At 41.7% G+C, this 22,020-nt stretch overlaps 5 protein-coding genes across 7 annotated transcripts; 1 reads left to right on the top strand and 4 right to left on the bottom strand.

Annotated features, from left to right (window-relative positions):
• Positions 1 to 1,310: 1,310 nt before the first annotated feature.
• On the bottom strand, positions 1,311 to 3,095 carry c1qb (complement component 1, q subcomponent, B chain). Its single transcript, XM_028405426.1, has 5 exons — positions 2,923 to 3,095; positions 2,345 to 2,513; positions 2,005 to 2,236; positions 1,778 to 1,895; positions 1,311 to 1,683 (listed from the first exon to the last, which is right to left on the bottom strand). Exons 1-5 carry the CDS (start codon positions 2,923 to 2,925, stop codon positions 1,474 to 1,476), a joined length of 732 nt encoding a protein of 243 aa, XP_028261227.1. The 5' UTR covers positions 2,926 to 3,095; the 3' UTR covers positions 1,311 to 1,473.
• A 1,538-nt stretch (positions 3,096 to 4,633) lies between these two features.
• Positions 4,634 to 6,682, bottom strand: c1qc (complement component 1, q subcomponent, C chain). The gene is made up of 7 exons (XM_028405427.1): positions 6,539 to 6,682; positions 6,066 to 6,181; positions 5,928 to 5,990; positions 5,667 to 5,820; positions 5,457 to 5,597; positions 5,035 to 5,161; positions 4,634 to 4,941 (listed from the first exon to the last, which is right to left on the bottom strand). Exons 2-7 carry the CDS (start codon positions 6,172 to 6,174, stop codon positions 4,807 to 4,809), a joined length of 729 nt encoding a protein of 242 aa, XP_028261228.1. The 5' UTR covers positions 6,175 to 6,181; positions 6,539 to 6,682; the 3' UTR covers positions 4,634 to 4,806.
• A 779-nt stretch (positions 6,683 to 7,461) lies between these two features.
• c1qa (complement component 1, q subcomponent, A chain) lies at positions 7,462 to 10,086 on the bottom strand. 2 transcript variants are annotated; one of them, XM_028405424.1, is made up of 7 exons: positions 9,972 to 10,086; positions 9,237 to 9,409; positions 8,924 to 9,100; positions 8,718 to 8,797; positions 8,272 to 8,388; positions 8,087 to 8,167; positions 7,462 to 7,768 (listed from the first exon to the last, which is right to left on the bottom strand). In XM_028405424.1, exons 2-7 carry the CDS (start codon positions 9,397 to 9,399, stop codon positions 7,616 to 7,618), a joined length of 771 nt encoding a protein of 256 aa, XP_028261225.1. In that variant the 5' UTR covers positions 9,400 to 9,409; positions 9,972 to 10,086; the 3' UTR covers positions 7,462 to 7,615. The 2 variants fall into 2 exon arrangements, with proteins under 2 accessions (XP_028261225.1, XP_028261226.1); XM_028405425.1 differs by having other exon boundaries at positions 9,237 to 9,425; positions 9,972 to 10,079.
• Positions 10,087 to 10,571: 485 nt separating this feature from the next.
• On the bottom strand, positions 10,572 to 12,375 carry LOC114435609 (nuclear factor 7, ovary-like). Of its 2 annotated transcripts, none has more exons than XM_028405423.1 (2): positions 12,263 to 12,351; positions 10,572 to 12,149 (listed from the first exon to the last, which is right to left on the bottom strand). In XM_028405423.1, the coding sequence occupies exon 2, from the start codon at positions 12,145 to 12,147 to the stop codon at positions 10,750 to 10,752; it is 1,398 nt and encodes a 465-aa protein (XP_028261224.1). In that variant the 5' UTR covers positions 12,148 to 12,149; positions 12,263 to 12,351; the 3' UTR covers positions 10,572 to 10,749. The 2 variants fall into 2 exon arrangements, with proteins under 2 accessions (XP_028261224.1, XP_028261223.1); XM_028405422.1 differs by having other exon boundaries at positions 10,574 to 12,152; positions 12,263 to 12,375.
• A 6,012-nt stretch (positions 12,376 to 18,387) lies between these two features.
• Positions 18,388 to 22,019, top strand: dnase1l4.1 (deoxyribonuclease 1 like 4, tandem duplicate 1). The gene is made up of 10 exons (XM_028406317.1): positions 18,388 to 18,487; positions 19,035 to 19,120; positions 19,497 to 19,585; positions 19,804 to 19,890; positions 19,967 to 20,079; positions 20,160 to 20,272; positions 20,393 to 20,550; positions 21,031 to 21,127; positions 21,438 to 21,507; positions 21,714 to 22,019. Exons 2-10 carry the CDS (start codon positions 19,040 to 19,042, stop codon positions 21,749 to 21,751), a joined length of 846 nt encoding a protein of 281 aa, XP_028262118.1. The 5' UTR covers positions 18,388 to 18,487; positions 19,035 to 19,039; the 3' UTR covers positions 21,752 to 22,019.
• The last annotated feature ends 1 nt before the right edge of the window (position 22,020 follows it).

The following is a 22,020-nucleotide window of genomic DNA, read 5'->3' as shown; positions in this document are numbered from 1 at the left end:
GCGTGGCCATCTTAGACCTGAGGAGAAGTTTGACTACCCTGTCTTATCGTCCTGGGAGTACGGGTGGAGGCTTGGTAAGGTGCAGTCATTGTGTGTCTGTCTGTAGAACTTCTTTGTACTATAGCAGCTCTGGTAATGTGCCTGCAGGTGACTACAGTCTGGATTATAGAAGTCCATCCCATGCCAAGGTCTCAGTAACCAGGAACAGCTTCTATGCCAGGAATGGCGTCTTCAGCAGCCCATCAGCTACTGACACTGTGGGCTGAACAGGTGCTATGGAGTGGTATAATCCATATTAGCTTTGTGTCGGGGCAGGGCGAACATGAATTCATCGGATTAAACTTCCCTGTAAAATGGTGTTATTTTGTGTTTTTGTGCTTTAAGAGCAGTGATAGGTCAGACCTGAACATAAATCCACCTCGTCATCCTCTGCTTGCTGTACTGATGTGTGTTTGCGAGCCACGCGGCTTTAAGGTTAAGTGTGTAACAACCTGATACCCTGTGATGGATAATTGATGAACCCCCGGCATGTATGAGTCAGAAAGAACCAGCTGAACTTTATACACCTGATACCCGAGTGTTTTAAACAACCAGACAACAAAGGAAATGTTACACACCACAACATTTAATATTTTATTCTACCTACAATTTCCTTCAGCGAGCAGTGAGGTTCCAGTGTGCAGGTTTGTGTGTTTTGGTCTGAGGTGTGTTTACAGCACTGTTTTCTGATTAAAGAATTGTAGAGCAGGCTCTTTTTGTTCAGTATAAAATATGTCAATCACAGTAAATCAATACAGTTGAGCCTTAATGGTTCGTCTGTATTGATTTAGAGATATCAAGCAGCACCTGAAAATGATGACTTCTCATACCATCCCATGCCAGAACCATACCTTTCTGCATTACTGCCCCCACTGGACTGGAGTGTGCACAGACGCTATTGCGCTGCGCGATGTCTCTGCTCTCATGTAGCAGTGCTTCGTCAGAATATAGTCCCAAGAAATATCATCTGCCTTGTGTTAATCTGCATTGCCATTTGTACTCGGTGCAGCTCACAAGAAATAATTTGGAGAAAAAAAAAATTTTCGTTCATTTTTTTTTTCAGGTTGGATACTATTGACCACTAAGCTATGCTAGCGGTGGTCCTGCCAGACCACGACAATGCATGCCTGAGTTGGTGAATAACCCAATTTTTAAAAATGTTGCCATATCCCTTTAACAACTTTGGGGGTTGACTTGCTTTTGGAGCCAGCTTTCTGTTGGCCTGTTGCAGTATCAGACTGCACCTTTAAAATGAAATGAAACACTCAACGCTGGAACAATGGAACAAAATGGTATATGTATTTAAAAAAATCAACATGTGGAACTTTAAGTATCCACTGGATGCAAACCTTTCTTTCCTTTAATCTTTGTTCTCTTACATAAACACATTTTTTAATTAACTGGCTGAAAAATGTCTTAACAGCTGGGAGGCCTTCAGGAGGTCGGGAAGATGAGGAATCCGGTGAAGGTGTGGCTGGCACTGGTCTGGCTCGTCACTATGTTGTTGTACCTGGTCGCCTGCAGTGACACTGTTTCTCCGGCCTCAAGCTCCAGGACCGCCGAGCCTGACGTGACCAGGAAACCCTCAGAGGTGTCACACATGAGTAAGTGACTGTTGCTGCCCTTCACCAGCTTCAGGCAGACCTGCATCAAGTTTCAGATTAAACACACTATGTTAATGTGTGAAATTAAAATGGACAGACCTTCTTTTAAGTGCAGATGTTGTGTTTAGACTCACTCTGCTCTTTGCTGAAATGTGGTAACTGAAGAAATAGACTCCTTTGATGGCACATGTGAACGTCCCGTTTGTCAGAGATTCTCCTCTAAACTGTTGATCCATTTCAGGCAAAATCTCACTGTGAGGACAGAAAATATTTCAGATTTTAACCCTTTGGTGCCTGCAAATACAGCACCTGAAGTCAGCAGGGTGAAAACATATCACTTCTGCCATCTCAGCCCTCTGACCTGTTGAAGTGCATTGGCGTGTCAAGCTCGGGTGCGTGTGAGATCAGCCGCTTGTAGGAGAAGAAGGACTTCTGCTGAATGGACGGGTTGAAGGCTCTTCCCTTCTCACCTGCCAGGCCTGGAGGTCCGGCAGGCCCAGGAAGACCTATGTCCCCCTTAAGCCCAGGCCGACCAGGGGGCCCACGAAGACCCGGCGCCCCCTTCAGGCCTTTTAATGACTGACCTGCCTCACCTGCTCATACAGATGAACACAAAGATGTCATTTACCAACTGTAATGATCACTATAGTCAAAATCACTAATTGATGACAATATGTATTGGATGTCTGCTCAGAGCTTACCTGGGTCTCCCTTCTCTCCTTTTGGACCGTCCCTGCCATTGGGTCCATGGGTGCCTGGTATCCCAGGGATCCCAGGGACTCCTCCGCTGCAGGACATCTGAGTGACGACTGGGGAAACATGGACCAAAAGCAGCACAACTGCAGTACTGCAGCTCAGCCACCGGGGGGCCTGGACACAGATTACGAAGATGAAAATTATCTACACATGTATAAGCCCGGAACAAAACACACATAAAATAAATAATGCATAAATTAACTATGAAGAACAATGCACCTTTAAAACATATTTTTAAACTCAAATTCAAACCATTTTATTGTCAAAAGACCTTTAGTAGAAATCAGTTACAAACATGTCCATGTGTTCTGAGATACATTAACTACATAAACCCTTTTTATTTAATGATATACAAACATGTAAAGACATTCTGCAGAACAGTAGCTAGTTAACTGAACATACTGACAGACGTTGGACATAAAGATGTAAGAAACTGGCAAGAACTGAAAAAAACGTAACACTTTATGCAATAATGCATATGATTCAGTTTTTCTTATTGTTATAGGATAAAATTTATTCTCACCATTTTCAGGTAATAACGTCTTTCTTCCTGTGGTGCAGCGATGAGCTGATGGAGGCGAGAAGCTCTCCTGCTGCACAGTGGCTGCGACTCAGCCAGGAAACCCAGAGAACAGGAAGTGAAACTGCTGAAAGCACCAACGAGAAGCTGTGCTGAGGTCGTTAGGGATGATGTCTGATGATGTCCTTATAAGTTAGATGACAGGCAGTCCTAAGTTTGTCCAAGAGACTATAAAAAGAAATAAAATAATGAAAATAAATGAAAAACAAATACAATTAGGTTTATATGCATACAATATTGCTATGAAGATACATTAAACCAAATTTCTCAAAATAAAAATAGTGATAAACTAAATATTAAAAAGTGCATAGATAAAATAACATTTTTTTTAAAATAGAAAATGTAAAATAAATATGGTAAGAGCTGGGCTGTTTCTCATCCTCAGTCCCAGAGGCTTTACAGTTTAAACATGTCTTCATTCTCTGAAGGTCTCGAGTCTGTTTTATCCAACAGTTTACCATTATTCATCACATGTACATGTGCAGGACTGAAGTGAACTCATTATCAACCCTGAGAGTGACCATTTATGCCATATGCCATATTGACTTTAAAATGATGTGGGGGAAAAATGCAGTGGTGTGAAAGCAGCACCCTCTTTCATGTTGATGTTCGCACTTCCCATCAGAGGAAGTGAAAGAGCTGAACATGAAGTCAGGAGAAACTCCACCTGATGGAAAAGTGATGATGAAGCATGATGGAATGCCTCTGATTAAAACCATATTAACATTTTGTTCTGTTTTTCTGTCGACTTCCTCTTCAAACACAGCCAGTGTTTCCAGGCAGCGTGCTGCTGAGGCTCCTGTCCTCAGTATCTGTTCCACAAAATATTTAATTCAGTTTATTTCTGATTATTACATCCTGTCACATATGCCAGGTTGTCATTTTCTCTGGTTCTCAGATCCTCTTTCTGTTTGTTTATTTTTGTGTTCCAGAAAACATGAGACGGACTCTTCATCACCTCCATCACCTTCATCGTTTGTGCTGCAGCCTGGTAGATCAGCTGTTTTCAGTTTTGTATTGTTTGACATCATCAATATACAGTTAATTTACTCACCTGTTCATGGTCATTATGGCAGTTTTCAGTGTTTCAGTCTACATTTTCCTTCCGCTGGGTTTAAGTTGCCTTCATTGCAAAGGAGGCATCCATTATAATGTATTAGAGAGTGATTATTATCTACAAATACATGATCAATACATCTTGCTGCACATAAGAATAATGTTTGGATGGTGGAGGAGTTGTGTGTTGATAAATAAAAGATCATTGATCGGTCATTCTTACTGGTAAAAACAGAAGATACGTTTTAATGGACTTTCTACAAATGTGGCAAAAACGCTCACATGTAAGAAAGCCAAGACCTCCCAACCAAAATTACATTTTTTTCATGGATGATGTATGGATAACAGTAATTTGGCCTCTATGGACCCAACAGAACAACACACATACATGCTCAACGCTGAGACATATTGTGTGCTTGTTGTGTTGTGGAGAACATACATGTTCCGCACACATGTCCACATGCACGGAATGTATGGCGTCATAATTTACGCTATTATTTTCAGTTTAGAAGTTGTGTAGATAAATGTAACTTTTACATGTACAAGGTCAAAGGTCACCAGCCAAAAACAGGAATTGGTAAAGAGTCAGTTTCATTTGACCACATTTTAATTAGACAAATTTGACAACAATTTAACTGTGAATTGAAATGTGACATAATGACAAATGATCAATATAAAAGGTGAAACGACCCACATGAAGGAAGGGAAGGCTTTAATTTTATCAATCAAGTCTCAGTTGTCAGGCTGTGAAGCTCTTTGTGGCTCTGCAGGTCAGTGAGGTTGCAGCAGGAAGCCGGAGAAGATGCTGTAACCGCTCGGCTTTCCTCTCATCCCTCTGTAGTCTTTGGTTTCCAGCCAAACCTCCTGATCCCTGGACAGGTAGATGGCCAAGCCGCCTGAGGTCACCTGGAAACAGAGCAGGTCCAAAGTTAATGGAGATGCATTCATTTATTGTCAGGGATGTGATTTAACCCTGTGGCTTTGTTTCCTTGTTGGTACCTGTCTCCTCTGGCGCCGATGATCACAGAACGATGTCAGCAGTGTGTTGTCGAGCTTCAGCAGCACACAGAGTCGGTCCTCCAGCGAGGCGTGGTACACAAAGTAGTACGTTCCTGGAACCCGGCACCTACAGCACGACGCCCAAGTTATTGATCAGACACACACGTTTTTTATTAGATGTGACTAAAGACTTCCTCTTTGGTCCACGGCTTTCGGGCTGAAGCATCTCTTTAACATTTGGGTGGAGTTTAATGGATACTTGTGCAGGGTTCCGAGAGGAGGACTTCTCGAGCTGAGCAGAAGCCCATGCTGGCGTGCCAAAAACAGCAGTTCCCCCCATGGCCTCTAGGGGCTGAAAAAAGTCACTCCCCATAGACCTGAAACCAACCAAGAGACCTGATGTCCCACCTCTTCTTCCTCACCTGAAGTGTCCTGTGTTCGTGTTGTAGTCATCGTTGATGTTGGTGATGACGTTGGTGAACCGAATGACGCTGGCTTTGTCTGGGTAGTCGTTAGTTCCTCTGGCGACACTGAACGCCGCCCGCTGGTGGTCTCCCAAGGTACTGCAGCCACAGAGACGACACACTGTAACACTGTAACAGTCTTGAAAAGTTTTGGTTTTACATCCATACCCATGTTCTCCTGGTTCTCCTGGAGGTCCAGCTAATCCTGGAGTTCCTGGTTTTCCAGGGTCTCCACCCTGACCACGTTTACCAGGGAAGCCTCTCAGGCCTGGTTCCCCCTTCTCTCCACTCCGTGGGCCCAGACTACCGATCAGCTTGGCTCCTGAAATCAGCAGTGTTAGGTATTATTTAGTTACGTTACAGTAATGTAATTATTTAAAATTTGAAACTTTAGGGACAACACAAGTCATGAGTGTGTCTGTTGGTTACCTGGCTCCCCTTTCTGTCCTTTCTCCCCATCACGCCCATCTCTTCCAGGAAGTCCAGGAATACCTGAGTGTGTTTATATTCATAAACAAATTAAGCACACACACAACAAGTGGTGCAAACACACACACACACACACACCTGGCATCCCAGGCATCCCTGTTGCTGGACAGGTCTCCATGGCAACCAGGGAGGGTGTGGTCAGTGAGAGCAGGACTCCGATCACAAGGAACCAATGATGAAGCATCATGGAGACCCTGAGGAGGCGAGAAGGAGAGGAAACAAAGGAAGGAAAGGATGAATGGAGAAATTAAAAGAAATGAGAGGTGGGAATATAGAATAGAACTGGACTAAGAGGAAGACAGAATGAAAGGAGGTAAAAATACAGGAGAAAGGGAGGTAAGAGGAAAACGGGAGTTAAGTAGAGAGGAGTGAAAGCGATAAAAAGGGGGGAAAGACAGAAAGAGGGACAAAAGCAGGAAAGGAAGAAGTGTAGGGAGTGTGAAGGAAGAGTGCTAAAAGTCTGTTTTTAAATCAGCTTACCAGAGAGAGACAACGTGAGTTAACTGAAAGCTTTCTTCAATAAAAACATAAAGATAAATGTATAAACTCACCTGAGGACCGTCAGAAAAATCAAAACTGAGCTAGAAGCAAACTGAACTGAAGCGGAATCCTGCAGCCGTCTGACAAGAAGCAAAGACTCAGCAGTGTTCACGTCACAAGTGATTCTCTGAGAGTCAGAATGTACTTCTGCATTTCTGGGAGGTCTCTGAGAGCAAAAGGTGCTTCATGTCAACACTGATCCATGTTCAGGAAGCTGAACATGATACTGACAATACAAATGTTCCTTCATTACAATTAATTTGAAGTCATTATGATCATTATACTGAACCAACTGTGGATTATTCCACTGCTGAAAACAGACCAGGTTTGATGACTTTGTCCTGTTTGGACAACATTTGCTTCTTTTTACTGTTTATATCTTCAGCAGGAACCAGCGGGACAGAGATGATCCATTGTTGGGCTTTGTTGTCACACACACACACACACACACACCCCTTGCCTTGCCTTATGTGTTTGACGATGAGTTTAAGAGACTGGAGCCCAGCTAACACCAGCAAACACCCAATTATGACATGAGTCACTTTGAGTAACATTCATCTTTTGATTTATGGGTTAAATATGGTCCAAATGCATTTTAACTTTAATTAAGACAATAACAAACAAACTCAAAAATAGCTGTTACAACAGTAAGTCAAAACAAAAGACACAGCTGACACTGACACAGATGTAATGTTTATGCATCAACAAAACCAATGATTTATCAATGTTGGCCAGGCTGAAACGATCAATGATTTGTTTAAATCAGGTGAAATATGTTTACCTCACCAAATAAACTCAAACTAACTTCAATCCAGTAGTCTGTGTAACTCTAACGGACCAGTCAGCATCTGCAAAGATTGATTTTCTAATCTTATAAAATGATCAATGATGACATGAAAATGGAAGGGCAACAAATAAGTCAGTGACTGCGAGAAAGTGTATGAAATCCTTTTATTACACAGGTAACATTCAGTGTTTATATGAAAGAAGCATGTCAGAGACAAACTTCTTCAGCAAAATCTCTGAGTTTAAGATGCTAAACTGTGACGCCTCCGACTCCTCGCTGCAGTGACGACGCTGACTGAACTTTATTCTGGATTTGAGAAAAGCAGGAAGCCGTTAAAGATGATCTGTTTCTCTTGCTGATCTCTAGTAGCACCAGCCGGCTGCTGGTCCTTAAAGGACTCGAGCCACACCCTCTGTCCAACTGTCAGCTGTAAGACCACACCGCCGGACAGCACCTGAAACACAAAGCAGAGCCAATCAGGGCTTCATGGCAGAAACAAACACAGCACCCTATATGGAACAGGAAGTTCCTGGAGTGTTCATATCCTGATGTCTACAGGAAAATAACCAAATATTAAATATTAACCAAGCACTGTAATAATGAGAAGGCAGAATATGGATTCTAAAAGTAATAATAACAAGCAGAGAGAGAACCGTTCATGTGTTAAACATTGCTGTAGAGACATGGGCTTTCACAATGACTTTGACTGATAAGAGCAACATCTGTTACCACGGTAACCACAAGCAAACACGTTTAAAAAGTAAAAAGTGACCTGATCAGAGTTCCTGCTGTAATCACAGAATCCCAGGCTGTTGTCCAGTGCTTCACTGGAAATCCGCAGGCAGATACTGACCTACACACACACACACACACACACACACACAGACGCACAACCATCATGCAGAGTCATCATTGAACTGATGGTGGTTTTGCTCTCAGCAGACAGCTGTGTGTTACCTTGGCTGCACAGTGGAAGGTGAAGTAGTAAACACCGGCCACCCTGCAGGTGAAGTAGCCTGTTGCATTGTTGAAGTCTTTTGGATTGTTCACCAGAACATTCCAGTTAGTTACAACCTGACACACACAAACACAATCAATAAAGATAACAAGAATTAGCCACATTCTCACAGCCATCTCATCACATTATGGACACTTGATCTCGTTAATTGTGCCCCATGTTAAATCTAAAATGTGGCTGCAAAGACCACCTGGGTCCCATTTTTAACACAAAATCTTCTTTGTTATGTATTATTCTTTATTTTTTATGTAGTCACACTCCACTTCAGTCCCAGGAGGATCAATGGAGGGACAACATTAAGGTTTCTATTTGTCTGAGGGACCAAGAAAAACAAAAGTATTGACTTCAAACATTCAGTTTGTATAAATGAGACGTCACACTGAACCTGGTTGTAGTCAGGATAACTCTTAACTGTCCTGATCACTGAGAAGGCTGAATAGGCTTCCTGCTGAGAAGAGTGTTGTCCTGGAAGCACACACACACACACACACACACGTAATAAGTTATTGTTGATCCCACTCTGGCAGTGACGGAGTTGTATTTGGATGAAAGGAGCTTGTGTATGACAGGATATGCAGAATTTGTTATTACCGTGGCCAGTGCTCTTCCCTGGTGGGCCGGGCTGACCAGGGATGCCAGGGTTACCTGATGCTCCCACATCTCCACGATAACCTTTAGGACCCACCTCCCCTTGAAATCCCCGGCTGCCCATCTCTCCCTTCAGCCTCAGCAGGGCGCCTTCGTCCAGGAGACCATCAGCCAACACAGCTGAGGACAATCGGGTGAAAAACATGTTGTGGGTCCCTGGTTTCAAATCTCTGAAGTGCTTCATACTGTGCTCACCACCTCCTCTCTGTGCTGCTGCTGAGCATGAACCATTCTGTTAGACTGAGGAAGCTGTTACCTGGCTCTCCTTTTTCTCCCTTCACTCCAGGCCACCCGTCTCTGCCCGCCGCTCCCGCCTCTCCTGCACGGCCGTCCGTTCCTCTGCAGCTCTCCTCACAATGGCCGGACATTAGTAGCAAGGCCACGCCCACCAGAATCACCAGCCCATTATAACCTCCCATGGTTCAATCACTGAAAGAAGATGGTGCTGAAAAAGGTTGTTTTAAATCTGATTCCAGTACATGACGGTTTATTTAAACATGAAATAAACTCTCATGTACTTATTTAAACATGATGGCTGTAGCAGTATTGATCCACTCTGGTGAGAAGGCTTTTTAAATGTTCATAATGAGTTGAAGAAACATGACATTATGTGCATTAATATTAGACATAAATAGAAAAAGTGACATGTTGTCACATTAAACAATAATCAAGCATAAGTTCCACAAACTCGTCAGATGAAGGTAATTAAACAGTGACTCTGCTTATTGTGTCAGGTCTTTGTGTAAGGAGTGTTTGTAGCAAACTTTCATACAATGCTGACTTTCTAAAGAAATACATTAAAAGACATTAAAAACACAAAAAAACCTTCATTCACAAACAACAATCCCGATTACAGATTCATTTAGTTTTGTTTTGTTTTTCTTTTAGACCATTTCTCTAGTTTCATTAAAAATAAAAATCTGTCACTGCAAACATTAAATAATGTATCTTGTTATTTAAGTTAAGTTAAATGCTGAAAGACTTTACTCACCAGTCTTCTGAGGTTTTAAAGCTGCAATGAAAGGATGGGATTTCCTTCTTTTGATGAACAGACTTCTTATCTGACTGAAGAAGAGTCAGTGACTAAATGTCTCTCTCTCTCTCTCTCTCGCTCACACACACACACACACACACACACAGGAAATGAAACTTTGACTAAACATCTCTAATTTGCTTATTTTGCTAATTTTCCCCCTCAAATATGTTATTTATTATTATTTATTATTATTATTCCATTATATTTGTCATGTTGCAGTAACTCAATATTAAACTAATAACACAAAGAATTGTTATTTTGACTGATATTTGTTCTGTTAAATGTCAATGTTAAAGTTGAATTCTTCCATTTTCTGTGACGCGGTTCATTTCTCTGCAAATTTTCTGATTAAGATAAGAAAGAATAACATGTGTGGTGTTTATACGCACGACTGTGTGTGTTAGCAAATCCAGAATATCACATGTGGTCTTAAAAGTCAAAGACGAAGATGAATATTAAACACTGATCACTTGAACATCTGAGTGTGACGTATTTACATCTTTTATTAAGAGCTGTGACCACATAAGTGAAAAGCATTCAAATACGTTCAAGCATCCAAAAAGCTGTTTAGTTCTGAACTTGTCATAAATCATGTTTTCAAATCAGATTAAAAAAAGGAGCAGAAAACAAAGAGATCCATCAAGTTTAGGGCGTCCTCTGGTGGTCACTTGGTGAAATGACAGCAACCTGCACTATGCAGAGCCAACAGACCACACAGGAAGTGATGCTGCAGTTATTCTCTTGTTACTGACACTTTGTCTTGTAATATCTTCAGCGGGAGTTCGTCTAACGTTCCCATGCATGGAAACAGCCTGTCAGTGAATATGTGTGTGAAGGCCTGTATGTGTGTGTTAGTGTCAGGATCAGAGAAGGACAGCTTCCCTCTATTATAATCCAGATGAACTCGGATCCCCCTCAGCTTCTTCTTCACTCTGAGAGCCACAGCTGGATCTCCCATCACGCGTGTGCTGTATTTACCATTGAAGAACTCTATCTGCCAGAATCCAGACTTCACACGGCCTTTCTTCTGAAACGATTCTGCTGCCACACCGACAAACCAGGCAATGTTGTCGCCGACTTCTACTTCCCAGGTGTGAGTTCCTGAGTTGATGCTCTCCCAGCCACGGACAGAGCGGTGGTAGTCGGTCCTCTCTGGGTTTTCTGGAAACTTCTGTCTCTCTCCATGACTGACGCTGGTCAGATCGTCAGACAGGATAAATTCTGGGTTAGCAGTGTTTGGATCCAGAACCACAGGAGTGTAGGAGACCATCTCCTTCATCTTGTTCCAGATGTTGAAGGTCAGGTTGCCCAGATGTTTGGCCACATCTATCAGAGCTCCTGGAAGCAGCTGTGGATCATCCAGCAGAGGGCGCTGCTGCACTCTTTCCACTGCAGACTTGTAGCTGTGCAGGAATGAGATGTTGTCGGTGCTCAGCTCTTCCTTTGTGGCTCTGACTGTGTCTGAAAGAGCTGCTATCTCTTTGCTGAGAGCCTCCAGCTTCACCCTTATCCTCGAACTCTTCTGCTCCTCCTCCTCCCTCAGAGCAGAGAGCCTGGCCTCTTCTTCCTCTTTTAGAAACTGGTGAAGCTTCTTAAACTGCTCCTTAATCTGCCTCTCTGTGTGTCGGGCTTGAACCTGAATATGTTCTGCTGTCTGCTCAAAGTTCCCTCTAACATGTTCAAAGAGAGTCAGTTTCTCCTGGAGGCTTTTCAGGGATTTCTGGAGCTCATTTTTGTGTTCCTGCGCAAATTCATGGATGGGTCTGAACTTGTGGTTGTTGTGTGCTTTAGAGTCTCTGCAGATAAGGCACACAGGCCTCTGATGGTCCAGACAGAAGAGTTTGAGCTTCTCAGAATGTAAGCTGCAGACCGGCTCACACCCGGCTAACACCCGCTGATCCCTCTCCAGTGCAAACGCCTCACACAGGTTCTTCAAGGCAAGGTTACGAGGTGGGTCGCTCCTTGAGGATCTCCTCTTACAAACAGGGCACTCCGGCACAGGTTGTCCTCTCCACCACCTCAGCAGACAGTCTCGACAGAAGCTGTGGCTGCAGGACAGAACCACAGGCTCTTTAAAGATGTCCTGGCAGATAGGACAGGAGAGATCCTCCTCAGACTGGTAAGCCATCATCACTGCTGAAAACACACCAGGCACAGACAGAATGTCAGCAGATAATCTTTCACTGTTTTACTCCTTCGGCCCCCAGTTTGTAAACGCAGTGAGCAGCAGGTTAAAGAAACAATACCTTTAGTGTTCTTTGCTCTGGTTTTCTACCTCTGGGCAAGTTTTGAATCTGATACAGATTGTTGCCGTCTCTCTCTCTGTCTCTCTCAGGGTGGGTGTATGTTTATGTTACTTCCTGGTAGAGTGTAGCTTCCTGGTTAGTCTCAGACAAGTAAGAGGTGGAGCTTTGTCAGAAAATCTGTGTCAGAGGCAGATCCATAATGTATGAAGTTCTTTCTGTCAGTGTAGTTTGTTACTCTTGTCCTTTTCTCTTGTTCTTAATTGCCTTACTAAGCAGAGATACTGATTTATAGCTTACTTTGTAACATCACCAGCTAATCCATTCAGAAATGTAACAGTGCACTTAGTCTGCTCTAAAAAATATTCATATTAAGTATATTTTATATGACATGTTACAAAAATAAACATTGTTTTAACATCAGTATGTATGTTTTTGTAATAAAGATACTACTGATGTTTTCCTTTGTTGCCTCATTTGCTCACAACCACAACATCCAAAACTATAGAAATCAATATATTATACTTTTAAACTCAGGTATATTTAGTAGTAGGTAAATAAATAGATTCTTAGGTTAAAGATGCTGTATTTAAATCTAAAGTTTATTTTAGCCATGGCACGTGAAGATCAGCAGGGGTCACCATCCTTCCAAAATCTTCAATGCAAATATCCCATACAGCAAATAGATCTGGTCATTGATCCATTCATATCATGAACATTGATGGGCGGAGGTTGTTGTTGATCAATATTTATGGCTATAGCATATGCACAGAAAGCAATCAACCTGATGAATTCCATGATAAATGTTTTGGTAAAAATCATTCTTTAAAGTCTGGGCTAGGCAACGAGCAGATAACACAACATGTTTTAAAGGTAAACATCAGTTGCACAACGCTTCAGGACCAGCAAGTTGCGCTGGTCATCAAGATGAAGGAAATGTGAACTGTTAGTATAATTGACTAAAAGAAATCCAGAATATTCATATTAAATCAGAAATCAAGTACCATGGAATCTATCTTTGAAAAGACTAAAAACAAAACACCCCATGATGGAATGTTTATCAAAATGTGTTCACGCAGCCCACTCCAATGTCATTCCAATAAACATGTACCAAACTAATCTAAATTTCATTTGGAGAAACAGACCCTAAATTCTCTAATAGATGCGTACTGTATGGAAACAAATCTCTTATGTGGTCTATACAATTTTCTGTGCTACATTTCATCCTTTTTAAATTCTCTTTTCTGTGAATCTCAGTGAGTGACTCCTGATTGATGATGTGAGGATAACAGAATGAGTTTAAAAAGCAATCAAGTGATAAAATAGTAACTCTGGTCACACCGGTTGGACACTACAACACACCTTTCATGGGAGGAGCACAAAAACAAACCATGATGAGTTCTATCTTGCTGGTCTTCTGTGTATAAGTTACAGTATATACAGTGTCTGGCTGCTAAAAGAGGGCAAAGTGCTGGTCATTAAGATAAAGGATGAACTATAAAAGGCCTTGTTCTAAGAGGAGGTCATTCTCCTCATTAAAACGTCCCACTTTACAGCAGAAATAAACCTCAAAAGATATATTCGTCTTTCATGATAACTGTACAAGGATAGATTTTTATACAACTAGTTGTAATTGTATTTAGCATTGCAGTTTTGTTGGCTCCTTTACAACCCATCCTGTCCCGTGATCCTTTGTACACCAGTTTTAAAAGGAGCATCAGCTGCTATACTGTCAGGGTTGCTAGGCAACAGGAGCAGCTGGTGACATGAACAGGAAGTGAAAACATCTCATGTTACCACCGCTTTGCAGTCTGCATCCTGCAAGGACTCAGACTCCCTCATGTGGGCACTCAAGGAATTGCAGTTTTTGTGTGTTGGCTCCATGAATCCTGAAATCATCCACAAACACACATTATGAAGCGATGGTTGGGACAAGATAGGAATTCCTGGATCAACAGCTCCTCCCTGTCTGTGGTTTGTGTGGATGATAAAGGGAATCTCTTGTTGAAACAGGATCCTATGAGATATCAGGAAAAAACGGAATGTGAATCAGTTAGTTGCACATCCTGTTAGGACTTTAAGCAGAAGAAACTATGAGTCTTTCTGCGTTATTTGCAAATGATGCAGGTAAATCGGTGTAGAAACTATTTTTGGAGACGAAAATCTGTAAATGTAAATAAGATTGTGCTGATATGACCAAAGCAAGGCCCAGATATGTAAGCAGGCTGTGTGAGTGGTCACTCCTCTTATGTTTTACTGGTGATTGTGCGTCTTCTTCTGTGGTCACATCAGCATGCTTTTTTTAAAAAAACATGAGACCTTAAAAGTCTTTTCATCTGACTCTGTGATGAAAACATTCAACCCGTTCCACCGGTTCCACACACACAGCAAGAAATCATTGCAAGGGTTGACGGGACACTTGTTTTACCTGCTTTTTTTTCACTCTGTCTCTGTCCAGCCTACTAAGTTTGCTCTCAACCAATCACATTGCCTGAAGAATGTTTTGTCCCTGGCAGTTACAGCAGGAGCTTTTATTGTGAAGTCAACAAGGGTTTCCTTGTCTCTCTTTATTTGTTGTCTTACGTCTGGCGTAGAGTCCTCTCAGCGGCCGCTGCAGATGTTGGTTCCACCCGAGGTGGCAAAGGTTGCTTATACTTCTTAAAAAGTCTGTAGTCAACATTTTGAAATGATAACCCCATTAAGGTCACAGCTAAATGATTGTTATCAGCTGTTAAAGTTACCCTCCCCTGATGAAAATAAATTGCATTTCTGGCACTGATGCATATCATGGTATTGGCCCATGTTAAGGACATATTTCAATGATATTATGTTTGGTATGATAGAGGACATTCTGAGCTTTCATTCAAGCTCTATTGTACAAATACAGAGGACACTGGAGCCTCAAGTGAGACATTTCCGTAATGGTCTCAGTGAGCCGAATGCATCAAACATTGAACCACAACTCTGCGACCTTCCAAACTGTAACCCTAACCTTCAACCTAGTTTTGAACATAACCCTAATGCAGATCTAGCCTCAAGTGAGACATTTCCGTAATGGTCTCAGTGAGCTGAATGTAATAAACTTCGAACCACTACTCCTAACTGTAAACCCTAACCCTAACCCTAGTTTTGAACCTAACCCTAACCCTAGTTGTAACCCTATCCATGACCCTAATGCAGATTGGGTTAGGTTCGCGGCCATTGTTAGGCGTAGAGCCTCAAGCAGGCCCGGCCCAAGGCGTAAGCGGAGGCCAATTACAACATAGTCACGTGACCGCGTCGAGCCAATTGACCAGCAGTATTAGTCAAACCTCAAACCCCCACCGGCACGTATAGAAAAGTTTGCTTCAGGTATGTTTAAAAGTTTTCGCTTCGCTTAATATTGGCTGACAGCGCTTTTTATTAAATGTACTGAATGTTGACTTGTAGGAGCCTCCACCGCGATTGTACTATTGAGCGAAAGGAGCTTTGTGTTCAACTACGGAGCGGAATCGGTGAGTGTTTGTTTGTGCAAAGCTAACGTTAGCATTAGCCGCTTCATTTGTTTTGCATTGACTTGTTAGCCGCAAGCTATTGTAATGCTACCGCTAGCCTAGCCGGACCTATTGATTTGAATGGGCCGGTTAGCATGGGCTTTTAAGCTTTGTTTCTCAAATAAAAACTTAAATGAAGTGTCCATAACTCCAGTAATGTCCTGTTACTCTTTGAATGTTACATACAACTTGACCAAAACTTTATCAATGCAAATTGATTGGAGTTGTTGTTGTTGTTGTCCTATATTAGCACCGTGCATTACAGAATTGTTTTAATGCCTTTTGTAAAATAATATATATATACGCTAACAGTTTTGGTTATGTATATTGATTAATATCGTATGTGATTTTGACGTTATATATCATATTTATTCACCCATAGACTGAGCAATAAGTCTGTACACAGACTGTGCTTTTGAACACTAATATGCTGAAATATATTCATACTGGTCACTTTAAAAAAGTGCACTGTTAGTTTTACTGCTTTTATTCTTTATTATATTTTATATTTATTTAGATAAAGGCCTACTTTGCCTTTTTTCATTCCATGTGTCTACCTGTGTGCCTTAAGCCAGGAGCTGCTAAACAAAATTGAAATGTGCCTTGCATTATGACAATAAAGATTCTTGATTCTTGATATTGAATTGGGAAATGTATTTAATGCAGCTAGTAATTACTGTTATTTGTGTGCACACTAACTGAAACCCTGGCCCTGTGTCTCATCCAGGCCAGGTTTTGATGGCAAGCTGCTGATGAGGCCTAGAGCCTGGACTCAATTCATTCATCTCAACTCAAGATGGAAGAAGACTTTTCCACCTCAAGCCTGAGGAGTCCCCTTTCCAATAGGCTGGTAGGAGGCCCCTGTAGCCTACACAAACTTTTGCCCCCCTGCATTACTTCTGCCACGTCCCTCTCCACACAATTTCCACACAGACAACTTCCACACTGCCCCTTTCATGCCGCTGTGTGGCATATGAACATTGGGAGAATTTGGGAAGTTGAATGAATAACATTATTGCACATCACGTCGATTGTAACCATGTAATGTTGACATTGATAAGTACTTGAAATGGCCATTCGGATTCTTTGTTTCATGTGTATGTTGTTTATCTGCAAAGTCCGTAATATAAGGTACCATCAAAACACAAATCTTCTGTCTCTGTGTCTCCCTCCAGTAGTGTGTATTACACACAGTGCAGCCTATAGGATGATGAAGTATCTGATGCCAAGGTGAAATTAGACTTAGGGCCCCATAAAGGCTTGGGCCGGCCCTGGCCTCAAGTGACACATTTCCGTAATGGTCTCAGTGAGCCCAATGTAATAAAGTTTGAACCACAACTCTGTGACCTTCCCAACTCCAACCCTAACCCTAACCCTAGCTGTAACCCTAACCCTAGTTTTGAACCTACCCCTAACCCTGACCCTGATGCAGAGCTAGGGTTAGCATCTTGGCCATTGTCAGGCCTACAGCCTCAATTGAGATATGTTATTGTTACCGACATCTCGTCTGGCCCATGGACTTTTTGGGGTTCGGGTTGAAAGGATCTAAACAAGACTACAACATTTTCCTCAAAGTCATGGCTGAACAGCAAATACACTTCACCATCTGGCGAGAGCTGAAAGACGAGGAGGGATGCCTGACAGGGATGACCTGGCTCCATTACTGCTAGCTGGAAGCTAACATGCTAGGTAATTGATGATAACATGTTTGAGAACAGTTGTAGCAGACAATAGCGTTTTGATCAGACTGTAGGAGGACCCTCCAAATCCTCCATAGTGTTATACAAAATAAAATAATATACTAATAAGCTATAGGAGTGTTACATGCAGCGTCTCATGTTGATTAGAAAGTATAAGCCTCAGTTTAACTTTTAGTCTCAAAATGCAGTCAGTTATGGCCACTTAAGGCTGGCTCCAAAAGTCAAACCCTTAGACCCTCAGAAACATCTGTGATGTCCCCCGGAGTGCTTTTGAAACCTGGTATGGAAGGTTTCAGTCATTGCCAGCTTAGCAGTAGCTTAATTGTACATTATGCAAACATTCTCCTTTGTTCAGCTGTGGAAAATTATCCACCAGTCTGTAAACAAGCTTGTTTGGATGCTTTAACATGGAGTTTTATAGGACCCAACTTACTTTTGAAACCAGCCTCAAGTGGTCATCAGTAGGCAGTGCAGCTCAGCACCACTCCTGTTCCTCCCTTTTTGCCCATTCTTGGTTAACAAAGGGCTGTATTCATGAAGAGAATCCTCTCAGACAGCTCTTATCTTAGCCTATCTCAGTAAGGACTCTTAGCCTAAAAGTAATTTAGGAACATTCTCAGAGCGACTCAAATGAGCAGGAGCAGACTGAAAGTTTGATCGTAGTGAGGAGGCGTGGTTGACTGAGCACCACTGAGCTTCAGAGTTACTCTTCAGACAGACATCACACGCTAGTTTTATTGGACGGTGCTGATCATGCTTAACCTCACCAAGACAACAGTGTCATCTGATCCCAGTTGCAGAGCTGACCTCACCCGTCTGAGCACCAGCACAAATCCAAACAAGTTGGACAAGTTCCACTGCGCACACACACACAGGCACACAAACCCACCCCCACCAGAGAGTTAGATGTTGCTTAGAGATTAGTCACCTGTCAGACCACAGTGAACAAACACTCCACCCTCACCTGTCTCGGTGTGAAGACCTTCAGATATACAGTAGGTGTTCACTGAGTCGTTCTAAGCGACCGATGAGAACAACTAATATTTTATGCTGTTTAATGTAAATGTTAATTAAAGAGCTGCTTTATTCATGACTGTAATTTTGTTCAAATATGGACTAAAAGTGATTGTTTACATAACATGTTAACCAGTGGTTTCCTGTGCCGTTTCTTCTAACAACATATAATTATTCATCTGTTTGAAGAAAACAAAATATAACAACAGAAATTAAAATTCGTCTTGTACTTATACTGTAGTTGAAATATTTCTAATGCTTGAGGAAGGTGAAACAGACACCTGCTGTTTTAAGTGCCGACTCAGTGCAGACAATATTTTATAGTGTGTATTTACACCCACAAAAAACATGTTCTCTTTATTTGCAGTGTGTACTTTATAGGTTCTTTCATAGACCTTAGGCAAACTGATTTTAAAAACTACTGTTAACAGAGAGAGAGAGAAGTGACAGCTTGTAACATGTCTGTGCATGTTTAAACAAAATACAGTCATTAAAATATTTTCCTTTCCGTGTTTTCTTCCCCTGCAGCCACCATGAAGGTTGCTTCATTTAACATCCAGAAGTTTGGGAAAAACAAAGTGTCTGATCCAGATGTTCTCAAGATCCTGATTAAGGTAACAATTGTAGACCTGTGTCCATGAGCATACATGCCTGAAATGATATGTAACCGTCCTCGCTGCTCTCATACGAGCCTCCTGTCCCACTTTTCAAAAACTGAAAATGTCCACCCACTGTATTGGTCTGGTAAATGGGTGTGGCCAACTCCTCAAAGCAGCCCTACATTATTTTACACTGACATGCATGAAGTTTGCTACACAAGTACTTAAAGTGTGTTGTATTTTTTACGAGAATAAATGTGTTATTTAATGGAAACCATCTTTAGACACCTATAATTAAAAACAATTACATTGATCAATTATTCTATTTTGATAAGACATAGAGATTTTTAGTCTACATGACCTGTGACTGTGGTGTCTCACTGTGTCCCAGATTGTGTCTCGATATGACATCATTGTGATCCTGGAGGTGGTGGATGCCAGTGGAAAGTCTGTCAACACCTTCATGGAAGCACTTAACAAGTAAGTGCAAACTTTGCTTCTGACCTTCTCATCCTGCTTCTCCTCTTCCTCCTCTTTTCTTGCTCCTTTTCTTTTCAAGAAGTCGGATCCTTGTCCCTTTAAAGCTTGTAAGTGCTCAGCGTTGGTCTGAGCATGTTTAACACGTTCTTTGTAGTTTATAAATAGTTTAAATTTTGATGTATGTGTGGTAAAATGGTGTGTCTCATGTGTCTGCTCAGATCCAACAGCAAACAGAGGTACTCTCTGAAAATCAGCAGTCGTCTGGGCCGAGCTGACTACAAGGAGCAGTTCATGTTCTTGTACAGGTGAGCGTTCGCCAGCAGCAGCGTGATGTAAAGATTCTATCGGTTTTTGAAGACTGCAGTGTGTGTGTGTGTTTAGGGATGATATGGTGGACTTGGTGGACACCTATCAGTTTGATGATGTGTCGAGTGGAGAAGGAGACGTTTTTGCCAGAGATCCATACATCCTCAGATTTAGGTGTCACAACACAGGTAAGAGATCATATGACAGTCCTTCTGCTGGACTTATTTGAATGTAAAAATGAGTGTGTGTTGGTGTGTGTCCACAACAGTACTGGAGGACCTGGTGATAATCCCTGTTCACACCAAACCAGAGGACTCAGAGAAGGAGCTGGATGAACTCTATGACGTCTTCCAGCATGTGACGAAGAAGTGGAAGACAGATGTAAGGACACAACGATGTAACACAGAAACCCTCTGAGCTGAAGGGTTGATGCTGGACAAATGTCTCAAATAGCTAAATGTCATAAATGATGTAGAACCCATCAACCTTCATGTGCTGCAGAACGTGATGATCCTTGGCGACTTCAATGCAGACGGTTCATATGTTTCCAAGAGTGACATGAAGACCATCCGTATCCGTAGCGACAAGAACTTCCACTGGCTGATTGGAGATGATGTTGACACCACAGTGAGCACTAAAAACAACCACACATACGACAGGTGATGCAAAGATCAGACAGAAATGTTATAAATTGTGCTAAATTTTTTTTGCTTTTGTTGTATTTATAATTGCAACAGCAGCAGGAGTTCACTGTAACCCTCAGGTGCACCAGTAAAAATTACTCACTGTTGATCCTTGAATGCATCATTTGATGTGGTCATCATGTGATCATAACAAAATGTAAGCTTTATTGTAATATGTCATCCAAACCTCCGTGTTAATTATGTATTTTGTGTCTAAATTTTACCCCTTCTGCACTCCTAAGCACAACAAGGAAGCCAATTTGTTTGTCTGAAATGACAAACTGGATTTTAGAGACCGTGAAATGCAAATGTTTTTACATTTTGATTTTTTTTTCACTATTGCTAACACCTGGGAGGAAAAATTTTGACATTGCAAAAAACTACTTTGAGATCTGAGGGTTTAAAGTGACATAAACTGTGATATAATTACAATAAAAATGATATATGTGTGTTCAGGATCGTGGTCTATGAAGACGACATGCTGCAGGCCGTCGTACCAAACTCTGCCAAACCCTTCAACTTCCAGGCGGCATTTAAACTCACTAACGAGCAGGTCTGTTGGGGTTTTTATTCCTAATGTCTGAAATTAAATCTTCTTAGGACTCTAAATCGGACCTCAGTTTAGACATGTGGTTGTAAAGTCACTAAAGTATGAATTTACTATTACACTGAGGTTACTATTCTATTGCCTGAAAGTGGAGCTAGAGTACAGTCCTGGGATTAACAAGCCCAAAAACATCGAAACAACAAAATCCAGCCAAACTCTGTCATTATTTAATAAAGCAAAAGGAATGCTAATTAATAATTAATGGATGTAGTGCTAAAATCAAATGTCTCATCACCTGTATCTATTCATTTCCCAGGCTTTGAAAGTGAGCGATCACTATCCAGTGGAGGTGGAGCTGAAATCCAAAACCAAAGATGAGCCTGATGGTAAAGCAGATTTACACTGACACATTTATTAGTCACATGCAGATCAGTGATGAAAACTGTGAGGATGTTGAGTTGTTAAATTAATATATTAAGATTTCTTTGAACATATTGTCCTTCTACAGCAGCTAGTTTCTGTCATTTTATAGGTTATCATGTGTTTGACTCTTCCTTCCTGAGTATCTCTGTGTGTGTGTGTGTTCCCACAGAAGGTGTGAAAGCTCAGAAGAAAAGCAATAAAAAATAGACATAGTCCAAAAAAAAATAAACCAACAGAACCAGAGATGCCTCGGCTGGACTGTTGCTGAACCTCATGCTCCGTCATATTGTTGCTCATCACTGACTGCCAATCCCTCACCAATATGAATTGAACCTGCTGACTGAAGCTAACAGCTTGTCCTTCCACTTCCCTCCATGATGCAGGCAGTGAAAAGTGTCAACTCCATAGTTGTACTTTCAGCTGCAAACAAGCTTATTGGGCAACTACAGGTGTATAAATAAAGACAAATATCAGAG

Source organism: Parambassis ranga, chromosome 5, assembly GCF_900634625.1.
Source record: "Parambassis ranga chromosome 5, fParRan2.1, whole genome shotgun sequence".
Taxonomy (NCBI): domain Eukaryota; kingdom Metazoa; phylum Chordata; class Actinopteri; family Ambassidae; genus Parambassis; species Parambassis ranga.
The sequence above is the reverse complement of the archived record's forward strand: the minus strand, read 5'-3'. Positions and strand labels throughout refer to the sequence as shown.